This window comes from Scyliorhinus canicula, chromosome 9 (genome assembly GCF_902713615.1).
Source record: "Scyliorhinus canicula chromosome 9, sScyCan1.1, whole genome shotgun sequence".
NCBI lineage: Eukaryota > Metazoa > Chordata > Chondrichthyes > Carcharhiniformes > Scyliorhinidae > Scyliorhinus > Scyliorhinus canicula.
In genome coordinates this window covers 80,279,012-80,305,335 of record NC_052154.1, presented here as the reverse complement: position 1 = coordinate 80,305,335, position 26,324 = coordinate 80,279,012, and the positions used below count along the sequence as shown (strand labels likewise).

At 42.9% G+C, this 26,324-nt stretch overlaps 2 protein-coding genes across 3 annotated transcripts in view; both read left to right on the top strand.

Annotated features, from left to right (window-relative positions):
- The window catches only part of amfra (autocrine motility factor receptor a), an 82,472-nt gene extending 63,483 nt beyond the window's left edge, over positions 1-18,989 (top strand). Inside the window, exons 13-14 of the mRNA XM_038807030.1 lie at positions 10,725-10,912; positions 16,648-18,989. Coding sequence (XP_038662958.1) covers positions 10,725-10,912; positions 16,648-16,801 — 342 coding nt within the window. The 3' untranslated portion in view covers positions 16,802-18,989. The remainder of the gene's footprint in view (positions 1-10,724; positions 10,913-16,647) is intronic.
- Positions 18,990-21,008: 2,019 nt separating this feature from the next.
- Positions 21,009-26,324, top strand: part of bbs2 (Bardet-Biedl syndrome 2) — a 104,974-nt gene continuing 99,658 nt past the window's right edge. Inside the window, exons 1-2 of one of the 2 annotated variants that reach the window (XM_038807029.1) lie at positions 21,009-21,180; positions 23,976-24,101. In XM_038807029.1, coding sequence (XP_038662957.1) covers positions 23,985-24,101 — 117 coding nt within the window. In that variant the 5' untranslated portion in view covers positions 21,009-21,180; positions 23,976-23,984. Of the gene's footprint in view, positions 21,200-23,975; positions 24,102-26,324 lie in introns of both variants that reach the window. The other variant, XM_038807028.1, reaches the window with a different exon arrangement.

Here is a 26,324-nt window from a genome sequence, read left to right as displayed (position 1 = left end):
TTCTGAGGCATCCTATGTATTCCCACTAACGAGTTAAAGTCTGACTGGAACAATGTAACTTGGCCAGGTGTGAGCGTATCCCTCTGATTCTGCTCGTAGGTTATTTTCCCTCCGTAAGATGAACCCCATAATGTCCTAATAAGTTGGGGTCTCATTTCTGGACCTAATTTCATAATATCTCCCTCGCGTAACAAGCATTCCAGTATTTAAAGAAGTATTTTACTTATTTTTGCAGTTGTAAGAATTGGTCAGGTACCCTTGGTGTATGATTGAACCTTCTTAAACTGTTGCGCGTCTTCAAAGGTTTCTGTTTCCTGTTACAATCCACTAGCTTTGGAGCCTATTATGAAAGTGTTAACTTTTCCCAGCCACGTCTTTAATCTCAGACATTTAGAACATAGAACATAGAACAGTACAGCACAGAACAGGCCCTTCGGCCCTCAATGTTGTGCCCAGCCATGATCACCCTACTCAAACCCACGTATCCACCCTATACCCGTAACCCAACAGCCTCCCCCTTAACCTTACTTTTATTAGGACACTATGGGCAATTTAGCATGGCCAATCCACCTAACCCGCACATCTTTGGACTGTGGGAGGAAACCGGAGCACCCGGAGGAAACCCACGCACACAGGGGGAGGACGTGCAGACTCCACACAGACAGTGACCCAGCCGGGAATCGAACCTGGGACCCTGGAGCTGTGAAGCATTTATGCTAACCACCATGCTACCCTGCTGCCCTTCCACTTTAGTTGATGTTCTGTTGTTATTGTAAGGTTAGGTGGATAATCCAGTTATATATTTACAAGACATCTCTACTCTCTTTGCTGTTCTTCTCTTGACCTCACACAATATATATTGTATTAAGCATTGTCCAAACTAAGTATAGTTGATATTTTAATGTGACAAAATATATTAAAATTAGTGCACTAGATATGGTGAGTTTATATCAGCTAACTGCTCCTCACTGGATAGTTCATTTCACCTTGAAAGTGGCATTACGCCTGTACAGGAAGTCAAACCATAAAATTTTAGTTGCTGTGAACAATGGTAGATTGATCCACAACTACTTACAACCAATTGTTTTGATGCAAATTGGCTATGTGTACCCAAGTACAAATCTGCAACAGGTTTAAGATGTGGAAGATTCTAACATATAATAGACTGAGTTGGTACTGTTGCCAATCCCACCAGAGTCGCCAATAATGTTGCTCTTTCGGCACAGGAGTAATGTTGCCAATTAATAACGATGCGGTTTTTAATGAGTGGAATACTATCCCACCAATCGGCACCAATAATGTTGTCAAATTAACTAAATGTGGCAGTTATTAATGATATTGCTTTTCAGAGTCGCCAGGTATCAAATGATACCACCACAAGGCTTCACCGGATATCGATCAAAGGACCAAACAACCAGTTAGTCAGTTCAAGTTCAAAGATAGTTTATTTATACACAAGGATTACTTCGACATGCAACATAAAACACGACAAGTTAAACTACACCTCACAACTACAATAACCTATACTTAACTTCAGGGCAACCGGCTCTTTGCAGATGAACAAGGCCTTTGTTTGGATCTTGCGTGGCTGGGTAGAAGAAGTGGCTTAGTTTCTGCTGGGCTCATCCGTCTGGTAGCGATCGTTGGTCTTGAACTTTTATTCTGGTCGTAATGCTACACTTGGTTTTAGGCGTAGGCCGGGGCCAAGAGAGACCGAACACATGGCTGTCTCTTTTATCCCTCTGGGATTTCGTGCTCTTTGGGCCGATCCTTAGCTCTGGACCCAATAATTCGACCAGCTTCGATCACTTCCTTTGATTTTGGCCAATAAAGGGGCGGGTGCCTTGATGGCTGGGCGTGCCCTGAGCGGTCATTGACCGTGGCTGTTTGGGCTTTCTTAGCTGGTTAGTCTGCATCTGTATCGGTTACCTGAGCACAGTCCTTTTGTTCTGGGGAAATGGGCCATTAGAATGCAAATGAGCGGGGGTTTTGATCGCGTCTAGCTATTTTGGTTGCAAATACACACAAGCTCTGAGTGTGTCTGAGTCCTGGGTTGGCCATAATTCCCATAGTCCTTGGCAGGTGGCGACCTGAGATGGCTACAGTACATAGAAACATTCTCTGAAATTGGCACTCTGAGACTTGCTATTATTGGTACTGATATGGCCTGTTTAGCCCAAGTTGTAATTATATAATTAAAAATTGAGTTCCCTCAGGTTTTAATAGTTTTACCATTTAAACTTGACATAGTAATTATCAATGGAAGGCATCGTCTGCTGTCAGTTGTCTAAGGCCCTCCAGAAATAAACACTATTTCCAAAATGTTTTGGCTTTTTTTCCACAAATTGAAAGAGGGTGCTTTGAAAATTTAAAGCTCAGTGAGACCATAAGTTCAGATAAATGTTCTTTTATATGGAATGTTAAATCTGTTAAATGTCGTTTTACAAATCTTTAATTCAGATTTGCATGATTGAAATGCCAGAAATACAATCTAATTCTTTCAAAAATGTCACCTTGCAGAAGGTCTGCCCCGCTTCTATTTCAAAAATGTTCTTTTGTGAGCAGCAAATGATTCCAACGTTGAATTTGCCATACTTGGTGTGGGCAGAACATACATGGGCTATTTTCCACATTCCCAGTAAATGCCAGTGTTGGAGGTATAGTGGAACAGCTTGGCTAGGATCATTGTTGCCAAGTACTATTGTTGCCAAGTTGATACCAAGTGGTCTGTCTGGTTCTATTCACTTCTGACTTTGCAGCAGTTTTATACAATTGAGTGGCTTGCTAGGCTATTGTGGAGGGCATTTAAAAGGCAACCACATTGCTGTGAGTTTGGAGCCACATATTAGCCGATCAGGAAAGGATGGCAGATTTGTTTTCTTAAAGGGCATTAGTGAACCGGATGGGTTTTTATGCCATCAACAGTGGTTTCATGGTCACTATTACTGAGATTTAATTTTATTAATTGAATTTAAATTCTATGGGGCGGCACAGTGGTTAGCACTGCTGCCCACGAAGCTGAGGACCCGGTTTCGATCCTGGCCCCGGGTCACTGTGTGAAGTTTGCACATTCTCTTCATGTCTGCGTGGGTTTCACCCCCACAACCCAAAGATGCGCAGGTTAAGTGGGTTGGCCACACTAAATTGCCCCCTAATTGGGAAAAAATTAATAAGTGGGTACTCTAAATTTATTTTTAAAAAATACATTTCACAAGGCCTGGATTACTAGTCTCCTGAATTTACAACTCTGCCACCATCTTTCCTGAGGTACAACTAAAAACATCTGATGGTTGTACACTTGTGTGCTCAGCATTTTAGGCTCTTCAAACTGTAACACTTCGAATGTTCACTACAATATACTGCCTTTTAAACCTTTTTAATGCTACAGAATCCTAATTAAAATGCCCCAGATTATAAAATGCATCGGATCCATATAGAGTGAAATAAAAGATTGGAAGAAATATGTCACGCTGAAATGGGTATATTGCAGACTAATCATTGAAAGGAAGTTGAAGAAATATTTTAACATAAATGTGAAATTAATAAAAGGCATAGAATAAGAATCCGGGACCTTTTATCCATTCCTAAACTGGCAGAAAGTAGCAAAAAAGGGTACAGGATTGGGGTTTTGAGCAGTACTCTTTCTTCTCTGGAGTATGAACATTATTGGATCTAGTTGTGAGGAATGAACTAGAAATGATTAGTCAAGTAATTAAAGAAGAATGTCTAGCAGTAGCTATCACACATTATTGGGTTTGTTAAAGATTCAAAATGACATAAGACAAAGACCAAAGTAATTTGATTTTGGGATGAGTGTAGAACTAGGAAGTATTTACTGATGCATGTGAATAAACAGTTAGAAATGTTCGGAGTGTTCAATACATTTGGCATCCCATTTAAAAAGGGCAAACTAGCCAGTAATGACAGACCATAGATGATTAAAGAACTGAAGGCAAAATAATTGAAACTAAAAGGCAATACACAGTGTCTGGACAAACGAGGAGAAGATGATGAGGGAATACAAACGGATTCGGAAAGAGGTCAATAGGACTTCCAGTGACGGCATGTGAACGCAGGTCGCACGAAAGATAGTGCCTGCCAGAGCCGTGGTATTTTGATCCCTTTTGCCCGTTTGCTTAAGAAGGACACGCTGGACAGGATCAAGGCTTCAATTGATCAGGTGGTGCAGAATCAAGAAATCCATGGACAGGCGATCCAGGAGGTGGAGAAAAAGGTGTCCGAGCACGAGGAATACCTAACCGTGCTGGAGACCAAGGTGGAGATGATGAATGACTGCCAGAAAAAAATGCAGGAGGAGCTGGAGGACCTGGAGAACAGGTCCAGGAGGCCCAATTCATTTTTTCCAATCAATGGGCAATTTAGCATCGCCAATCCACCTACCCTGCACATCTTTGGGTTGTGGGGGCAAAACCCACGCAAACACGGGGAGAATGTGCAAACTCCACATGACAGTAACCCAGAGCCGGGATCGAACCTGGGACCTCGGTGCGGTGAGGCAGCAGTGCTAACCCACTGCGCCACAGTGCTGTCCTCATGCTGGAGAAGTTGATGGGGGCTAAGGTGTTCCCTCGACCCCTGGAAAGGGATAGAGCGCACAGAGCCCTCGCGAAGAAGCCCCAAGCGAGCCGCCGAGGGTGATGATGGTACATTTGCACCGATTCCTAGACAAGGAACATACTCTACGGTGGGCTAGGAAAGAATGGAGCAGCAGGTGGGAGAATTGCGAGCTTCGCATTTATCAAGACTTGGGCGTGGATTTGGCCAAGAGGCGAGCTGGGTTTAATCGGGCAAAAATGGAGAAGAGACTGGGAGAGCTGCCGTTTAGAATGGTAGGAAGGAGCTTTCTATATCTGGGAATGCAGGTGACCCGGGAATGGGAGGCACTGCACAAGTTAAACCTATCCCAGATCGTAGAACAAATGAAAGAGGAACATAGAACATACAGTGCAGAAGGAGGCCATTTGGGTCTGCACCGACCCACTTAAGTTCTCACTTCCACCCTATCCCCGTAACCCAATAACCCCTCCTCACCTTTTTGGTCACTAAGGGCAATTTATCATGGCCAATCCACCTAACCTGCATGTCTTCGGTTTGTGGGAGGAAACTGGAGCACCCGGAGGAAACCCACGCACACGGGGAGAACGTGCAGACTCCGCACAGACCGTGACCCTGCGGGGAATCGAACCTGGGACCCTGGCGCTGTGAAGCCGCAGTGCTATCCACTTGTGCTACCCTGCTGCCCAAAGGACTTTAGGACTTTAAGAGATGGGACATGCTCCCGCTATCACTGGCGGGATGGATACAGACTGTGAAAATGATGGTCCTCCCCAGATTTTTGTGTGTCTTTCAGTGCCTCCCCATCTTTGTCCTGAGGGCTTTTTTCAAGCAGGTGAATAAGGTTATTTCGGGCTTTGTCTGGGCGGGTAAAACTCCGCGAGTGAAGAAAGTGTTGCTAGAGTATAGTTGGGGGGAGGGTGGGTTGATGCTGCTCAACTTTTGCAATTACTACTGGGCGACTAATATAGCCATGATTAGAAAGTGGGTAATGGGGGAGGGGTCGGTGTGGGAGCAAATGGAGGTGGCGTCATGTAAAGACACAAGTTTGGGAGCACAGATAATGGCACCTCTTCTTCCGTTCTCGCCGGCTCGATACTCCACAAGTCCGGTGGCGGCGGCGGCGGCTCTGAGAATCTGGGGGCAGTGGAGGAGATACAAGAGAATGGAGGGAGCATCGGTTTGGACACCAATTTATAATCATCGGTTTGTACCGGGTAGGCTGGATGGTGGGTTCCGGAGATTGCAAAGGGCAGGATTTTGGAGGATGGGGGATTTATTTATAGACGGCAGCTTCCCCAGCTTGAAAGCCTTGGAGGATAAATTTGAATTGCCAGTACAGGTTTCGGTATCTGCAGGTACGAGACTTCTTGAGAAGGCAGGTTCCGGCCTTCCCGCTGCCGTCGCCATGGGGATACAGGACAGAGTCGTCTCCAGTACCTGGGTGGGAGAGGGGAAGGTATCAGATATTTACCAGGAACTGTTGGAATCGGAGGAAACTCCGGTGGAGCAGCTTACGTACAAGTGGGAAGACGAGCTAGGAGGAGAGATAGAGGTGGGTCTGTGGGTGGATACCCTAAGCAGGGTTAATACATCCTCCTCATGTGCCAGGCTTAGCCTGATACAATTCAAGGTAGTCCACCGGGCACACATGACAAGTTTTTGGGAGTAGACGACAGGTGTGCGAGGTGCGTGGGATACCCAGCAAATCATGCCCACATGTTTTGGGCATGCCCGAAGCTTGGAGGGTTTTGGCATGTTTCGCTACGGCATTGTCCACCGTACTCAAAACACGGGTGGTGCCGAGTCCGGAGGTGGTGATCTTTGGAGTGTTGGAAGAGCCGGGAGTTCAGGGGGCGAAAGAGGCCGACGTCTTGGCTTTTGCCTCCTTGGTAGCCCGGAGACTGATCTTATTAATGTGGAGGGACTCAAAGCCCTCGAGTGTAGAGACCTGGCTGCGGAAGGTGAATGACATGTTGTTGTGTGCAAGACTGAGCCTTATCCAGCTGAAGATAGTGTCTTGAGCGCACCTCACTAAGGCTAGGATGAGTTTTTGAGGGGGTAAAGTACAGATGCATTCACTGCTCGAGGGGGCCCGCACACCACACACATGTTTTGTTCCTGTTCTAAGCTTGTGGGTTTCTGGAGATCCCTTTTCAACACCATACTGGTGATCCTAAATATTGAGTTTGAGGGCGGGGGGCGGGTGGAGGGTGGATGTTCTGGCTTTCGCCTAGTGGGTAGCATGGAGGCGTATTCCGCTGGGCTGGATGTTGGCAACACCACTGAGTGCTTCGGCGTGGTAGGGGATTTAATTGAGTTTTCGCACCTCAAAGGACATATACACCGTCAGAGGAGGGTTCTACTGGAGATGGCAGCCATTATATTGTATTTCAGAGAATTGATCACTGTTAGCTTTTAGGGTGGGGGGGAGGGGGCAGGAGGAGGGATGAGTAAGTATGGGTGGTCCTTTTTTTTGTGTTTCACAGGTTGAAAGGTTGTGTTGGGGATTTGTTTGGGGTTTATGTTTGGTTAAGAGATTTTGTGTTTTGTAATTTTATGTAACATGCTAAAAATTAAACAAAAATATATCCAGAAAAAAGGAAAGAGATCAATAAAACATGAGCACGGTCAAGAAAAACAATGCAGTTTAATTTTCACAGAATATAAGAATTCTAAATACACAAAAGTTACTTTTGGTATTAATTAAGGAGACTAACATGGTGGACATGACATTGGGAGGGAAAAAACATTTACGATGGGGACGGCATAATTGATAAAACTAGTCAAATGATTAAGACGTGATCTGTTTGGATTTCCAAAAAAGCTTTTCTAAAGTAACACATGGTAGACTCATGATAAGATCAAAACATGCAGAGCTGTGCCAAAACAAAAAACAGAATATAGTTTACCAGATTAGAAAATGATCGAAACTTCAACAGGATTGGTGTTAGACCCACTGCACTCTATATATTAAGTTTTGGAGTAGAATTGCAAAATTTGCAGATGACATTTGTGGGGATAGCATTAATACAGTGGAGTGCTGTGACAAATGCAGCAGGACTTTAATAAGCATGCAGAATGAGTATATAATTGCTGTTCAAAATATATGCGTGAGTTATTACACATTGGTAGGAAGTTGAGGTCACAAATTCCTGGGAAAATAAATGTCTAAATGGGATAAATGAAAGTAAAATATTGCAGATGGTGCAAATCTGACCTGAAAACAGAAAATGCTGGATAAACTCAGCAGGTCTGGCAGCATCTGTGGAGAGAGAAACAAAGTTAAGTTCTTGAGTCCATATGATACTTCAGCGTCCAAATGGAGTTGTATAACTGGAATCTGGGGAACACCACTAAAGTAGCGATACGTTTTGATAAGGCAATTCAAAAAAAAAAGCTTCAGAGTTCATTGAGCATAGAAACAGAAGTTGTTAAACTTCCATAGAACCTTGGTAGACCATAATTGAAGTACTGCAAACAGTTTTAATCTTGTATCACAAAAAGCACGGCAAGGCACTGCAGAAGGCTCAGAAAAGATTTCAACGGACTAATTTAGTTTTGGAATTGTTCTGTGTTAGGGAGGTGACAACAAACCTTTACCACAGTTTTGAAATTCGAATTCTCCCAGTCAGAGGTTCTACCTATCAGGAAAGATTTGAACAGCTTGGGTGTCTAAAGAGGGCTCTGATAAATTGATGGAGCACTTTAGGATAATCGAGACCCAGAGCCATAAATATAAGACGGTAACTAATAAATTCAGAATATAGCTAGAATCTGGAACTCGCTACTGTGATCTGCATAGCATAAATCAGGCTTGTCCAACTGGTGGCCCACGGGCCGGGTTATGTCTCCCAAAGACATTCTATCTGGTCCCTGGAGCCACTGTTTAAAATGGCAGCAAGTGAAGTTCTGGATTCTGGAAGGGGCGGCTCCTCCAATCATGGGCTGTCTGTGGCAGCACAGTGGGTAGCACTGTTGCTTCACAGCCCCAGTGTCCCACGTTTGATTCCTGTCCTGGGTAACTCTGTGGAGTCTGCACGTTCTCCCTGTGTCTGCGTGGGTTTCCTCCAGGTGCTCCGGTTTCCTCCCACAAGTCCCGAAAGACGTGCTGTTAGGTGAATTGGACATTCTGAATTCTCCCTCTGTGTACCCGAACAGGCATTGGAATGTGACGACCAGGGGATTTTCACAGTAACCTCTTTCCAGTGTTAATGTAAGCCTACTTGTGACAATAAAGATTATTATTATTGTGGCGATTAGGCATGCTAATGGAAAGTGGGAGGCACTGCCGTAGAGCGGTGGGCTGCAGGAAACACTAAAAACTGGCCAAGGAACCTGGGAGAGGGGTGGAAGGCAGGCGATGGGGAGCAACTGGTTGAGTGCCCCAGGATTGGCAGAAGTGAACGTGAGCAATTGGTTGAGGGCTCCGGGATAGGGTCCTAGCTACTGGTTGAGGGGCTTGGCTGGGGAAGCCACTGGTTCAGGGATCCGGCTGGCGAGTGAAGAGACTCGGTACCCAAAGCAGTGTGTGTCTGTGCCTGTGCGTACACACCAACACACATCCTCACCCACAGAGAGTGGGTGTGAGTGAGTGAACACCCAGAGATTGGGAGTGAGACACACACACACACGCACACTCTCTCCTTTTTGCCCTCTAATGGCCATTAGTCTTTTTTAATTCAATTTATTTTGCATTGCTTTTTTTTGTTCACCACGTTTATTTTGTTCATGCTTCAACAAAAAAAAAAAAAAAAATCTTGCTTAATATCGTGGCAAATTAATCTTTGCAAAATTTGCTCATTGGACCCTGGAGTGACGGGAAGAAATTTGAATGTGCTCTCCCTACATACACTGGGTTGCACAAGCCTGGCATAAATGCATTTAAGAGGAAGTTGGATAAGCACATGAGGGTAAAAGAAATAGAAGGATATACTAATGGGGTTAAATGAAGACGAGTGGAATGAGGCTTGTATACATCATAAAAACCAGAATGGACCAGATGGGCCTGTTCTGTGCTGTAAATATTTGTATTTTTTTGTTCACATGTTGGTATTACACCTTTAAACTGAAGAGCAGTGACTAATGGGTAATTTTATAATACCTTCATTGATTACATTTTCATCCAGATCAAGCATCTTGCTTTACACTACTCAATATAGGGGCTCATCAATTACTTGAGTATTAAGCCAGTTTCCTCACTTAACAAGCTTTGTTTTTGTTGAGCTAATCAGATCGTATGTAACTATCAGCAAAAATTCCTCTGCATATAATTGACGAAGTAAAACCTTTAATTATCAGTGTGCCTTTGATCTGTTGCTGCTAATTCCCCCACTCTACAGAAACCTTAAGTTTAAAGAATATAATTTAAACGGATGTTTTCCTGTTGTAAGACTAACATTTTTGACCTTGCATCTATGTAATTAATTACACGCTGAAACCTCAGAACCAGAATGTCCTGGCATGTTTTAATTACGTTCTTATTAGGTTTGTGGTTACTTCAAATTGAAACCACCTGGTTCAGTAGGGTCAGTGCCAGTTAGAAGTTTAAGTCATTGCTAATTTAATTTTGAATTATCCGTCCCTACTTAACGAAAAAAGACAATCTGAAGACAAATAATTGGACACCTGGGTCAGTCTGATTAACTCATTATTTTTTCATTTCAGTTCACTTTTCTTAATCAAGCCTCCGTGATGGAGGAAGATCCCTTGTTCTGTATAACATTTGATCCAAATTAAACAGAAAAATGGAACTAGGAGGAGGTCTTTCAGCCCTTTGCGCCTGCTCCACCATTCATTGTCATTATGGCTGAGTGTCCACCTCAATAGTCTAATCTCTCTTCCCCACCCTACCCCAGGTGCTATATCGAACTGTTTGGCCTCAACTGCTTCCTGTTGTAATTCCACAGGCTCACTATATAGTGCAAGGCAAAACCTACAAACCTCCACCTACCCAACTCATTGACAATGCATTCAAATTAAGTAAAGGTGAAAGCTGCAGGGACTGTAATATTTTGCATGTTAATGGCTTCTGCAGATTTACCTTCCCAACAAATTGTTCATCACTTATTTGCACTTTTCATGGTTATAATTTTACTATGTAGTTTGAATGCGTGTACACGATTAATGTGTCGTCTTCACATCCTCAGACTGAGCATCCAGCCCTTGAACTTAGTCAAAGTGTGGAAGAGACATTTGAAGCTGGCGCTGAATTTCCACAAATTGATGTTCTGACTGAAGACTTTGAGGCACGGGGAAGTCGCTTCTCAAAGTCGGCAGATGAAAGACAACGAATGTTATTTCAGCGCAAAGAAGAACTACTGCTGCAAGCCCGGAGGTAGGTGGCTATTCAGGGGTGGGAAAAATTTGTGTTTAGACCCTGATTAACAACCAGTAGGACATTCCGTCATTATGGGAATTCCTGGAGACTTGTACAATGTGTAACGGGTTGTTGTGCAATTTTAGAAAAAAAAATCTAATTTGAAGATGTTAATTTGGATTCTAACCTCATGCTTAATTGATTTGGTTACATCATTGTCTTAACAAAAGATACGACGATGACTGAAGCCTTGAATATTTTCAGCTATTTTGGGAGCCAGCATGGATTAAGAGTAGGCCATGTCTGACAAACCTAATTTATATTTTTGAACAGGTGACTAAAGCAGTGGCGAGGGGAATGTCTATGGATGTTACTTGTATGGACCTGCAGAAAGCATTTGATATGGTCTCTTCTGTTAGCTAGGCTGGAAGCTCATGGAATTGAAAGCAAATTATTGTCAGGAGACAGATTTGGAATAATGGACAGTACTTTAATTTGCAGGATAAGGGCAGCATAGTGGCGCAGTGGTCCCAGGTTCGATCCCGGCTCTGGGTCACTGTGTGGCGTTTGCACATTCTCCCCGTGTTTGCGTGGGTTTCGCCCCCAAAACCCAAAGATGTGCAGGGTAGGTGGATTGGCCACACTAAATTGCCCCTTAATTGGAAAAAATTAATTGGGTATTCTAAATTTTAAAAAAATAAAAAATTTGCAGGATAAAACTAGCAGTGTCCTCCACTAGTGTTCAAATAATAATTTATTAATGACTTGGATGATAGAATAGAAAGAAAACATATCCAACTGTCAAGAAACAGCTGAAGGAATTGGATACTGCAAAGGCTGTATGGGCCCTGACAATATTTCAGCAATAGTACTGAAGACTTATGCTCTAGAACTAGCCAAGCTGTTCCAGTACAGTTAAAACACTGGCACAATGTGGAATATTACCCAGGTGTGACCTGCACACAGGCATCCAACCCGGCCAATTACTGCCCGAAATCTACTCTAGATCATCAGTAAAGTGATGGAAGGGGTCATCAACAGTGCTATCATGCGATACTTGCGCAGCTATAACCTTCCAACTGACGTTCCGTTTGGGTTCCACCAGGGTCACTCAGCTCCTGACCTCATTACTGCCTTGGTTCAAACACGGACGAAAGAGCTGAACTGAGAGTGACTGTCCTTGATATCAAGGCAGCATTTGACTGAGCTTGGCATCAAGGAGCCCTCGGAAAACTGGAGTGAATAGAAATCGGGGGGGGGGGGGGGGGGGGCAAATCCTCCATTGTTGGAGTCATACCTGGCACAAAGGAAAGTGGTTGTGGTGGTTGGGGTCTATCATCTCAGTTCCAGAACATCACTGCAGGTGTTCCTCAGGGTAGTGTCCCAGGCCCAATCGTCTTCAGTTGGTTCATCCAAGACCTTCCTCCCATCATAATCAGAAATGGGGATGTTACACAATGTTCAGCTTACGCATACTTCATAGAATTTCATTGAATTTACAGTGCAGAAGGAAGCCATTTGACCCATTGAGTCTGCACCGGCTCTTGGAAAGAGCACCCTACCCAACCCCACACCTCCACCCTATCTCCATAACACAGTAACCCTACCTAACACTGAGGGAATTTTGGATACTAAGGGCAATTTAGCATGGCCAATCCACCTAACCTGCACATCTTTGGACTGTGGGAGGAAACCAAAGCACCCGGAGGAAACCCACGCGCACACGGGGAGACCGTGCAGACTCCACACAGACAGTGACCCAAGTGGGAATCGAACCTGGGACCCTGGAGCTGTGAAGCAATTGTGCTAACCACTATGCTACCGTGCTGCCCTCAGATACTGAAGCAGTCCATGTCCAAAAGCAGCAAGACCTGGACTAATATATCCAGGCCTGGACTGACAAGTGGCAAGTAACAGGCAGTGACCATCACCCAAGAAGAGAGGATCTAACCATTGTCCCATAACGTAATGGAATTACCATCACTGAATTCACCACTGTAAACATTGTGCGAGGTTATCATTGACCAGAAACTGAACTGTATTAGCCTTAAATACTGTGGTTACAAGAGCATGTCAGAAGCTAGGAATCCTGCGGCAGGTAATTTGTCTCTTGACTACCCAAAGCCTGTCCACCATCTTACAAGGGACAAGTCAGAAGTGTGATAGGACAAAGCAGCCAGCTTGATTGGTACCCCTTCTGAAAACATTCACTCCCACCACCATCGACAAACAGTGGCAACAGTGTTTACCATCTACAGGATGCACTGTAGGAACTTACCAAGGCTCCTTAGGCAGCACCTTCCAAACACACAACTGCTACCATCTAGAAAGGCAAGGGCAGTAGATATCTGGGAACATCACTATCTGGATGTTCTCCCCAGTCACCACCATCCTAAATTGGAAATATATTGCCATTCCTTCACTGTCATTGGGTCAAAATCCTGAAACTCCCTCACTAACAGCTCTGTGGGCGTACCTACTTCTCTGACTGCAGCAGTTCAAGAAGGCAGCTCATCACCTTCTCAAGGGCAACTAAGGATTGTCAATAAATACTGGTCTAGCCACATCCTGTAAATTAATTCTAGATTATGCAAAATTACCTGGCATTACAAGCTATGTGCATATAGAGCATAAAATTATACAGAGATATTTAAGTGAATGGGTGAATAGGACATGTAGATTTCAATGCAGCCAAGTTGTCAGGTCATCCACTTTGAACCTAAGAAGGAGAAATAAGCATCCATTGCACATTGTGAAAACAATGGAGGTCCAAAGGGATTTGGGGACCCATGTACACAGATCATTAATTATCATAGACAGGTACAGAAAATAATCAATAAGACCAATCAAATGCTGACTTCTAAAGGACTTAAATACAACAGGGTGAAAGATTTACTATGCCTATACAAAGTTATAACATGCTTGGAGTACTACATTCAGCTTGGTACTCAAACAGCAAATTATAATTTGTATAGTACTTTTGACATAATGAAATGTTCCAAGCTGCTTCGCAGGAACATTATAAAGTAAAGGACGCCACTATCCACATAAGAACATATTGGGTCAAAGGTCGCTCAAAGATGTAGGTTTTAAGCAGTGTCTTAAAAAGAAGAAAGCAAGATCGAGATGTGTGGAGACTTGTAGGGAGGATATTCTAGGCAGCTGAAGGCATGGCCACCAATAGTAGAGCAATTAAAATTGGGAGATACACAAGAGGCTAGAATTAATGGAGTGTAGATATCTTGGTTGTGGAGCTGGAGGAGACTGCAGAAATGGGGAGGGGTGAGGCCATAAAGAGAATTGAAAACAAAGGATGAGAATTTTACAATCAAGATGTTGCTTCACCAGGAGTCCGTATAGTTCAGTGAATCCAGGGTGATGCAGAAATGGGACTTGGTGTGAGTTAAGACACAGGCAGCAGAGCTTGAGATGATCTTAAGTTCACAGAGGGTAGAATGTGGTGACCAGACAGGAGTACATTAGAATAGCCAACTCTAGAGGCAATGAAGACGTAAATGAAGATTTCAGTGGCAGATGAGCTTAACCCTGGGTTACGTTGGGTGTGATGTTACAGAGATGGAAATAGCGGGTCTTGATGATGGCACAGATATAAGTTTGGAAGGTCAATTGAAGATCAAATGTGACACCAAGGTTGCAAACAGACTGGCTTAATCTCAGATTGTTGCCAGAGAGATGGAAGGAGTTTGTGGCTAGGACAGAGTTTGTAGTGAGGATCAAAAACAATGGTTTCATTCTTAATATTTAATTGGAGGAAATTTCTGCTCATCCAGTACTGGATGCAGATAAGGAGTCTGATAATTGAGCTAGAGTGGATGAGTTTCGAGAGATTGTGGTGAGATACATATGAATAAGGCTCAGCCTTTGGATGATGGTGATGAATAAGGCTCAGCCTTTGGATGATGGTGATGAATAAGGCTCAGCCTTTGGATGATGGTGCTGAAGGCCAGTAAATGGATGAAAAATAGTGGGTAGCCAAGTATAGATCTAGCTACAGGAATGTTGGAGCAGGAAGCAAAGGTATCGCAAATTTTTCAGGTGATTACTGTTAGGAAGGTAAGAATAGAACCAGCTGGACAACACTGGAGGCGCGTTGGAGGAAGATGTCAAAGGCTGGAGATGGATGAAGACCAAAATACCTCAAGGATATATTGGCCTGGGAGGCAATGCAGTGTAAATTTACCAAATTGATACCTGGACTCCAAGGGTTAGAGTATACGGAGAGATTGCATAAAATTTCAAGGGGTGATTTTGTCACCGTTTTCAAGATAAGTATTACTACAAGCTATAAATGAAGAAATGGCTGGAAAAGCGACCAGTTTTTCATGATGAAAACTAAACCTCAGTTAATTGTACCAATGCCTGGTGAACAGTAACTCTGCAAAAAGGCCTCTAATCCTGCTATTAGTCACATCACAATTTAACAAGTGTTAAAATTAAATCTTAATCTTGACACTGTGACTTGAATACACATGCACCATGGACTTGAATTGAGTCAGTCAGCCTGTGTTCTAATTTTCTGCAACAAGCAACTTTCTCATCTGTTTCCTGTGTATCATCTTTTTATATTCAAGAATTGGGAAAGGTTTATTTGCTGCAAGCAGAGAAAAGCCTATTGCTTCCCCAGCTAAAGAGGCAATCGTAAAGCAGGTTGAAGTTCTGGAATGTTGAGCAAAAACTTATTTCTACCAAGGCATTCCCTGTAACATTCACGAATAGCATGTTAGTGAACTAGCAAAAAGAATTGATTAATATCTTGCATTTTATAGCACCTTTAATATAGTTAATCATCCTAAGGCTTCACGGGAGTGTTATGGAGTCAGAGAAGATGTTCGGGTCAATTACCAAAAATTTTGGTTAAAGGGATAGGTTTTAGGGAATATCTTAGAGTCTATTATATATAGACTCATATGAGATGATTGTATAAAATTAACAGTAAAGATATCAAATAATTAATCTCTGTTATATAACACCTTTCATGATCTTGGGACTGAATAAACTGTTTTACAACCCAAGAGTAATCTTGAAATGTATTTACTCTTGTAGGAAATGTGGCAACTAATTTGCATATGTTCCTCGTTCTAGATTTCATTCTGTTCACTGTTGCTTCCAATGAAAATGATTAGTCTGGAGAAGAATGATTTGCATAAGATGTATCTAAAATAAGCCTCATTATGCCATTATGTCAACCTGCAGTATATAGATTAGTATTTACAAAGTTGTAATTTGTATTGTAATATTGTATTTACAGTGAGGGGGTGGAGAGAGTGCACTTGAATTGTGTTGATTTGTTTACAGAATTGAAACAAAACATGTAATTGCACATACAACACTTCCTTGATGTCAAGGTGAATAGTACCTGAATAGAAAATGTACCTAGTTAGGATGAGAAACCTGATGTGACTTCCTGTAACCTTCAGCACAGACAATATTAAGATTTTTTTAAATTAAAGAATTGGTTCTCAGCTGCTGTTGAAAGTGAATTTTGGGGGGGGGGGGGGGGGGGGGGGGGGGGAGAACCTTGGTGTTCCCTTATTTGGTTGACTCAGTGGAGTGGTGCCATACTGCCTGGCAGTGTTCGGTCATCCAGCTCTGTACTGCATGATCATATTTATGAGCACATCAAATCAGCTGCATATCTGGGACAATCCATTTGTGTATAGAGATTCACATGAGGAAAGAGATGATAGAAATTACTGCTTATTATAACAGTCCGTAAATTTATTTTCTCACAGACGGTACGTAAATAGGAACCAGAATGAAGCAGACAACTTATCTAATGGGGGCATGTCCTCTGGGCCACCTCTCAACGCAGACTCTGTTGCTTTGCGGCGTCGGACCTTGGCAGCTGCAGCCGAAAGACGTCTCCAGCAACGACAGGACTCCTAGTACTGATGATTCAACACCAGGATCCTAGAATCTTGATACTTTCTGAACCACACGTCAGACTCTGTTCTTACAGTAGCAAGAGCAGTGAGAGCAGCATCCCAAACCACTCTGCAAAGTCATGCCGTTGAGCTGGGGAGTTGTACTATCACATGTACTGTGGCTGCACTCGTGGAGACGAATCTCAACAGTATTTTGGGTGGGAAATGGCATGGATGGTTATTTTTTTATACAGCCTTTGTGAAAACAATAAACAGCTTTTTACCTGCAAAACAAAATTAGTAGCTGCAAGTGTCTGGAGGCTGCTTTTAAACTTTTCAGATGCAGAATATATGCGGTCTGCAGGTTTGCCTGTGGTGGATTGTGAAAAGCTGTCTGGTTGCAAAAACCCTTGGGTCCTACAGCATTGCTCCCTGGGGCCCATCAGCAAAATTGTGCTGAGAAGTGACATGCCACGGTGTTCGGCAGTCAATTTAGTTTCTTCATGGGTTTCCATTGTACAAGAAGCATGGAACAATTTTATACCTACAGCATACCCTCGCGCTCTTTTCCTTCTGTGGAAATCATATGCAATAATTGTTTCTTCCCTACGCAAAGTTTCCATGCCTTTTTGGAACGAGGTTTTGGTTCTGTTTCTGATTTTTATTTTGAGTTCTTTATTTTAAATGACTCCAAGTTATCTGAACTGCAGTTCTGTTTCTACAATTTGACGCATCCCAACATCTCATGTCAGTACTATTTGTCAGAAGCTGGCTGTCTCTGGCAGTTTCAAGTTGCTTGTCATGGTCGTGGAATTGATTTACTTTTGCTGTCGACTGAGTTGCTACTCAGTTGGTTAGTTAGAAATGAAGTGTGATGGATTGGGGCGCTGTGATGAAAGGTTACAGAGTGTGTAATTTTCTGAGTTCTCACTAAGAAATAAAGCCTAGGGTGTTTTAATTGGCCTTTCCCAGAACCTGCTACCTTTATATTTTAAAAAAACCAAGCATGCTGCTCCTTCTACAGCCACATTCATTCTCATGATTTGTCATGTAAATTGAACACCATCTAATATGTAAATCGCATATGAAAAACGTGAAAGCTGGCATCCTGTCCATTAGAGGTGTATCTATTTCTTTGGAAAGTTGGATGCAATTTTCCAGAAGCTCCATTAATAGTTCTGAATCTGTGGGGCTAGTTGGATATGGTTTATCCAGCTGTATGCTGTTTGTAGGAACTATGGTACTGATCATGTAACAACTTGGTGACTTGAAAGTTAAATTTAAATAAAGTATTGTACGTTTGCTTTGGCACTCAGCTTGATCTCTATAATCAAACGTGCAAATTACAGAATTTGTTTTTTTTAAATTCCCCCATTTATTATCCAGCATAGTTTGACTACTCTAATTGATTTTCACACTGCATTATCTCAAATAATAGGGTACATACCTTTAAATTCTACTGAATATTTCAGTATGTAGACATTCAGATTAAATGGCTGTTGACTATATACTAAAACACTTGAGAGTACTTGTGGCCCCTACTTTGACTAGTGTTTGGACGCTTACCACAAAATAATCACTGCTGCAGTTATAAATAAGTTGTGGCATAGCATTCTTAACACACATCTTGCTTTTTGAAACAAATTAATAGAATTCCAACATTTTCTCCATTTCCAGGAATAACTATAGCCAACTTTGAGAAAATGAGTTCAACCAAAATTATATGGAATTTGAGGTTCATTTAAACAATTTTATTTTTATGAATACTCAATGGTACAGTATTCTGACCTGTTTTTCAGACACTGCACATGACTAGGGGTAGACAGGGATGGCAACTGCTTGATGCTGATACCACCTTTACAGTAGCTTTCTAGATCTATTTTGAGGGGGAGGGGGTCCTTCAAATGTCAGTGCAATGTGATTGAGTACATTTTTACTTATATTTTTGACTGTTTTTTACGGAAATCGAACTTGATGTAAATTGTGGTAGGAACACTTTATTGTGCACTTGTAAAGGAGCACTCTTAGAGCCTTTCATATTGTACTGAACTCTCTCAGGGATGGGTGAAAGTGCAAGACTTTGCAAAAGGCCTTGCTTTTCCTTTGAGAAAGTTTCAAATATACAGTTCATTTTACATATTTTTAAGCACTATTACCATATTTTTGTTTTATGAAATTATTTAAATAAAATGCATTTCTGGTTTGTCAAATGAATATTGTTAACTTTTATTTCCAAACTGCTTCCCAGTAAGGAGTTTGTCATGTTTAATTGATTTGTTCTTGACCTTGCATGCCATTCAGTGTTTGGTACTTTTCCTAAACACAGATCCTTGATTTACAAATAAATAGCACTTATGGAATGCAGTTTGATATGTGCTGCGATAAGGTTTTCACTAGATAGTAAATATTCAAGAGCTGGAAAGCACAAAAGCCCTAAAAATAATTGACGCTGTTGTTACTTTGCGTGTGGAAAGTAGGATGTTGATGCTATGGAATGGAATACTTCGACTATTTTGTACACTTGAGAGTGTTCCTATTTTGTGGAAAACGTTGAGCCATACAAGCCTGTTTGATCCCAGGTTTCTGCTAACTTCTATGATCTCTTCAGGGTGGCAGCAGAGGTGCAAAACTGGACACAGACCTGGAATAGAAAAGGAGAAATCTGTAATGTGTGCATTCTATTTAACATTGTTTAGAAGGCTTTGCTGAAAATGCATGGATATATTTTGTGGGCAAACTTACACTTGGTTATTGTGTACCCTGCTGTCAAATAGCTTTCAGGTGCTTAATCCTGGCTCAAACATAATCACTTAAGCAAGATGTTGAATGGCACTGTAGAACGGGACTATTTGAGAAGGATGGGGTGAGTGGAGATTTGGAAGAATATTTGCGAGCAATAATAACAATGCTGAATAAACTTATACCTCAATGTGCCTTCGTACCAATCTCAATACCGCATTAGTACACAAGTGCAACAGGTTAATTCCCTATAACTTGGAGATTGTTAATGTCACTTTGCATTTTTTCCCTTGGATATTTATCTTTTTATTTCCAGTTCTCACTCCCTTCACTTTCATGGGTATACTTGCTGTTGTATCTTCCATCTTTAAAAAAAACCACACCATTGTTATAGCTTTCTTCTTGCTATGCCTTCTGGCTAATTTCCTATTCTGAACTTAGTCTCTAAAGTGAACTGTGTTCAAGATAAGGAATCCAACAATGTGCTTTCAGAATATATCACTAGTTCTTTTGGTGCAGAAGGCAGTCATTTGACCCATTGTGTCTTCACCAGCTCTCCAAACGAGCACTGTGACTTAGTGCCAGTCACCTGCCCTTTTCCCATAACCTTGCACATTGTTTCTATTCAAATAATCGTCTAATGCCATCGTGAATGTTTTGATTGAACATGCCCCCACCACATTTCCAGGCAGTGTAACCCAGACCTGAACCACTCGCTATGTAAAACTTTCTTTTTCTCACATCACATTTGCTTCTTTTGCAAGTCAGTTTAAATCTGTGTACCCTCGTGCTTGATTATTTTAGGAACGAGAACAGTTTCTCCTTATCGACTCCAACCCCCTCATGATTTTGAATACATCTATCAAATCTGCTCTTTACCTGTCCCCTCAAAGAACAGTCCTACCAACTCTGACCTACCTTCATAACTGAAGTTTCTTCTCCTTAGAACCATTTTGGTAAACTTTTCTGTGCTCTCCAATGTGTTCACATCCTTTGTGTGGTGCCCAGAACTACATGCTATACTCCAGCAGCGGTCTAACTAGTGTCTTATTTTGAGTTCCTTCACTGAACAAATGTAATGTTTTTACATAATGGGGAGTTCAGTAAAGTTGCCAAAGTCCCAGATTCCACTTGAGGTGGAGAGTGACCCTGGTCATTTAACCTGAGAATCACCACACCTCAGGCGAGGGCTAAGGTTGAGCAGATGGGGCCTCATGAATGACCTCCACCTCAGGGATGGGAATTTAATTTGTGCTGTTGGCCTTGCTCTGCATCACAAACTAGCTGTCCAACCAATTGAGCTAAATAAAAATCTGAGATTACTCGGTCTTCATTGAGTGGAGGAATTAAGGGAGATGGAGCAGAGTCAAAAATGATTAGCCATGATCTGACTGAATGGCAAAACAGGAGGGAGAAGTCTATCTTCCAGTGCTCTGCAGCATTTTGTAGGCTTGCGATTAAATGATTACCGTTGCTTTTGAACCAGATGAAGGTGTCGCTACACGTTTGGAGTCCGGCTCCTGTTGTAGGTAACGGGGATCAACTCCTCCCCGTGACCCTCTAATTTACGTCATTGGTTAGCAACAGACAGACGCCGCTCTCGAGAGCGAGAGAGTGTGCAATCCAGGCGGAGGAGTGGGGCCGAGAGAGGAATCCAGGCCGGAGAGAGCGAGAAATCCAGGTTGGGGAGCGGGGCCGAGAAATCCAGGTTGGGGAGCGGGGCCGAGAGAGAGAAACCCAGGCGGGCGGGTGGGGGAGATGGGCCGAGAGAGAGAAATCCAGGCCGGGGAGAGCGGGGCCGAGAGAGAGAGAAATCCAGGCCGGCCGAGTAAAGGTAAAACAGGATGGGGTGGGTGTTGAGAAAGCTGGGTTTGCTGACCAGTTGTTGACACTGGAGCTGCTCGTGTTCAGGGGGCACTCGAATTGCTGGAAATAGAGCGTCGCCCGGAGAGATCCTCTGCTGGGATAATGGACAGCGAGTCCCGCACACACCCATCCACACACAGACCTATCCCAATGTCCACCAGAACTATTTGTTTTGACAGAATCCTTTCAGACTTGGATCACGTTCCTAAAATTGGGGATATCGCAATCATGCATATGTAGGAAAGTAATTAAGCTTGATGAACAGTGTCAAGAATCCCCAATTGTATTTGCATACATGTGTTTCCCGGGGCAAACGATAGCAAAATACCTGAACTTATTAAGCAACGAAAATCCCAATCCTCCCTGTGTTCACAATTCGACATCACTCAGCAAATGTTCATTTGTTGCTTTAAAATATCTCTTCTGCTATACTCTTAATTTCACACATCACCTTAATCCATAATATTCTAAAATCGTAGATATACTAATTCCTGTTGTATATCTTCAGCTCAGTCGCTTGTCTTTCTTTGCATTTAACTAGTGATATAAACAGAAAATGTACTAAGGACTTCCTTTCACTGAGCCAGAGAAGTGGCCAAAATAGGAATCGAATTGCTGCCAAAGGTACAGCGTTTATTACAGGGGTCACAGATAATGGTGTCAACCCTATCAATAGCTATCTTGGAAAGAATTGCTGTTCAGCCATGACTGGATGTTGGATAAGCATTTTGACAACATGGGCTGAACAAAGAAAAGTACAGCACAGGAACAGGCGCTTCGGCCCTCCAAGCCCGTGCCGACCATGCTGCCTGACTAAACTACAGTCTTCTACACTTCCTGGGTCTGTATCCCTCTATTCCCATCCTATTCATGTATTTGTCAAGATGCCTCTTAAATGTCACTATCGTCCCTGCTTCCACCACCTCCTCCGGCAGCGAGTTCCAGGCAGCCACTACCCTCTGTGTAAAAAACTTGCCTCGTACATCTCCTCTAAACCTTGCCCCTCGCACCTTAAACCTATGCCCCCTAGTAATTGACCCCTAGAAAAGCCTCTGACTATCCACTCTGTCTGTGCCCCTCATAATTTTGTAGACTTCTATCAGGTCGCCCCTCAATCTCTGTCGTTCCAGTGAGAACAAACTGAGTTTATTCAACCGCTCCTCATAGAACATAGAACAGTACAGCACAGAACAGGCCCTTCGGCCCTCGATGTTGTGCCGAGCCATGATCACCCTACTCAAACCCACGTATCCACCCTATACCCGTAACCCCCCCCCCCCCCCCCCCACTTTCAGGACACTACGGGCAATTTAGCATGGCCAATCCACCTAACCCGCACATCTTTGGACTGTGGGAGGAAACCGGAGCACCTGGAGGAAACCCACGCACACACGGGGAGGACGTGCAGACTCCGCACAGACAGTGACCCAGCCGGGAATCGAACCTGGGACCCTGGAGCTGTGAAGCATTTATGCTAACCACCATGCTGCCCTCATAGTTAATGCCCTCCATATCGGGCAACGTCCTGGTAAATCTCTTCTGCACCCTCTCCAAAGCCTCCACATCCTTCTGGTAGTGTGGCGACCAGAATTGAACACTATACTCCAAGTGTAACCTAACTAAGGTTCTATACAGCTGCAACATGACTTGCCAATTCTTATACTCAATGCCCCGGCCAATGAAGGCAAGCATGCGTATGCCTTCTTGACTACCTTCTCCACCTGTGTTGCCCCTTTCAGTGACCTGTGGACCTGTACACCTGGATCTCTCTGACTTTCAATAGTCTTGAGGGTTCTACCATTCACTGTATATTCCCTACCTGCATTAGACGTTCCAAAATGCATTACCTCACATTTGTCCGGATTAAACTCCATCTACCATCTCTCCGCTCAAGTCTCCAAACGATCTAAATCCTGCCATATCCTCTGACAGTCCTCATCGCTATCCGCAATTCTTTTTAAAAAAATTTAGATTACCCAATTATTTTTTCCAATTAAGGAGCAATTTAGTGTGGCCAGTCCACCTACTCTGCACATTTTTTTGGATTGTGGGGGCGAAACCCACGCAGACACGGGGAGAATGTGTGCTATCCGCAATTCTACCAACCTTTGTGTTGTCTGCAAACTTACTAATCAGACCAGTTACATTTTCCTCCAAATCATTTATATATACTATGAACAGCAAAGGTCCCAGCACTGATCCCTGCGGAACACCACTAGTCACAGCCCTCCAATTAGAAAAGCACCCTTCCATTGCTACTCTCTGCCTTCTATGACCTAGCCAGTTCTGTATCCACCTTGCCAGCTCACCCTTGATCCCGTGTGACTTCATCTTTTGTACCAGTCTACCCTGAGGGCTGTGGAGGGTTCAAGAGAATAATTCTACAATGAATAGACCTAGTTGTAAAGTCTGAGGTTTGTTTCTGCATCCTTAGGCCCTTGACTTCAATAGGCCCTTGACTTGTACTCTACATTTCTGATTCTTTGGCAAAAATCCATCTCCTTTTCCCTAGACACCTAATTTTACAATATTTTGCGATTTAATTATTTTGTTCGCGATTGTCGTTGCTTTATCTACTTTTGTATCTGCAGGTGGCAGCCATGCTTGTCCCAGTCTTCACCCTCAAGTTAAACCACAGAATTAACCCCCGAATGGTGACTGTGGGGAAATACGATGGCATACATCCCTGTTTGACTGCTGCTACCCAGGCTGGCAAGGTACTGCCATTCAAAGTATTTTCACGGAGAGGCTGTAATTACCAGTCAGGCACTGAATCTGTAACAATCAACTGTAATTGATTTATGGGCCTTAACTTCAAATTCAGACATATGGAGTTGTTCAATCAGTGAGGGTATTATTTGGCAAATATGACAGCACACAACCTTGTTTAATCATTGCTGTCCAGGTTGCCAATGTAATGCAACACTTCAAACTAACATCACTTTTGGAGGAATTGTCACTGTTAGCATGGGGCTATAACTTGATGCAAGCACTAAACGGGGCCTGTAATTCTAAGTCGGGGCACCAAATAGAGAACTGTAGCTCTCAGCAATGCCATAAAAAAGAGATGGATCTATTAACAACAACAACTTGCATTCATATTATATTTTTCAATATCAAAAAAATGTTCCAGACACATTGCAGAGGCATTAGAAAAATAATGTAAATGACAAGCCACAAAGGAGATATTGGGAGTTTAACCATTTGAAGAGCAAATTTGTAAGGAAGGTCTTCAAGGGGAACTAGGGATTGCAAGAAGTATTTACAGTGTGGGGTCTCGTGAGCTGAAGGCATAGTTGCTAATTATGGAGGTTTTGGGGTGCAAAGGGAACAGAGCTGCAAAGGAGCCAGCGGCCAAGAGAGAGTTTGGGGAGTCAGTTATGGGGCTGATGGAAGTTGCAGAAATAGAGAGATGATGAGGCCATATAAAGATTTAAGCACAAACATTTTGAGACATTTGAAGACAAGTAGTCGGCATCAGCCAGCAAGCACAAGGGTGATCGTTAAGTGGAACATATTGTGGAATATAAAAGTTTATAGAGTGTGTAGGGTGATAGACTGGCCAATAGGGCATTAGAAAAGTCAGGTCTGCTGATGTGAAAAGCATGGATAAAGCACCAAATGGGCTAAAGCAATGACCAAAGTGGAGACAAAAGTAGGTTGTCTTTGTGATGGAGAGGATATTGAATTGGAACCTCAACTCCAGCATCTAAAATGAAGTTGATGTTGGCCTGTTGTGTTTGTGGCAGCTGTCTGCCAGATGTTGCTTCCACACTAGTTTGCCATTTGCCCATAACCCTGCAATGTTTTTCTTTTTAGATAATTGTCCAGTTCTCTTATGAAAGCATGTTTGAATTTACCTGCACCATACTCTCAGGCACTACATTTGAGATCCTAGCCACTCAGTGCGTAAAACATGTTTTATTCTCATGTACCCATTGCTTTTTTCCCCAATCACTTTTAATCGTTCGCTTTGGTTCTCAATCCTTCTGCCTATGGGAAAGTATCTCCCTTGCTGCTCTGTCAAATCTCTTAATCTCTCTCCTAGAAGAACCACCACAGCTTCTCCTACTTGGCCACATAACTGTGATTTATCATCCCTGTAACCATTCATATGAATCTTTACTGCACTCCTTGCTAATGCCTTCACTTCATTTCAATCAGCCAATGATAGTGGCCAAAAAAAGGAATAGAATTGCTGCCAAAGGTACAGAGTTTGTTACAGGGACTAAAGACAATGGCTATCTTGGAGAGAATTGCTGTTCAGTCATGACTGGATGTTGGATAAGCATTTTGACAACATGGGCTGTGGAGGATTCAAGAGAACAGGAAATATTGTTAAGATATGCGCAGACACTGACCTCATGTTTGCGCATGGCATTTTCTTTTTTTTTGAATTTAGAGTGCCCAATTCATTTTTTCCAATTAAGGGGCAATTTAGCATGGCCAATCCACCTACCCTGCACATCTTTGGGTGGTGGGGTTGAAACCCACGCAAACATGGGGAGAACGTGCAAACTCCACAGTGACGCAGGGCTGGCATCGAACCTTGGACCGCGGCGCTGTGAGGTAGCAGTGCTAACCACTGCGCCACCGTGCTGCCCTCGCGCATGGCATTTTGAGGGGAAGCATGTAGATGAGGGTGAGAAACAACCCAAAGATAAATCTTTGAAGGACTCCGGAATTAATACTGCAAAACCGGGAAGAGAAATCATTGATAGAGTTACTCTGGCTGTGATCAGAAAGGTGATCAGAAAGGTATGATTGTAATCACGCAAGGATATTTCCACTGAGCTGGACACTGGAGAAGAAAGGCATTGGAATAGAATGGTACGGTCAACTGAGTTAAAGGCTGCAGAGTCAAGGAAATCTAAATAGCATGGTCACAGTCATAAAGAATGTAATTTGTGATGATTTTGGTGTGTTACCAGGGAAGGACA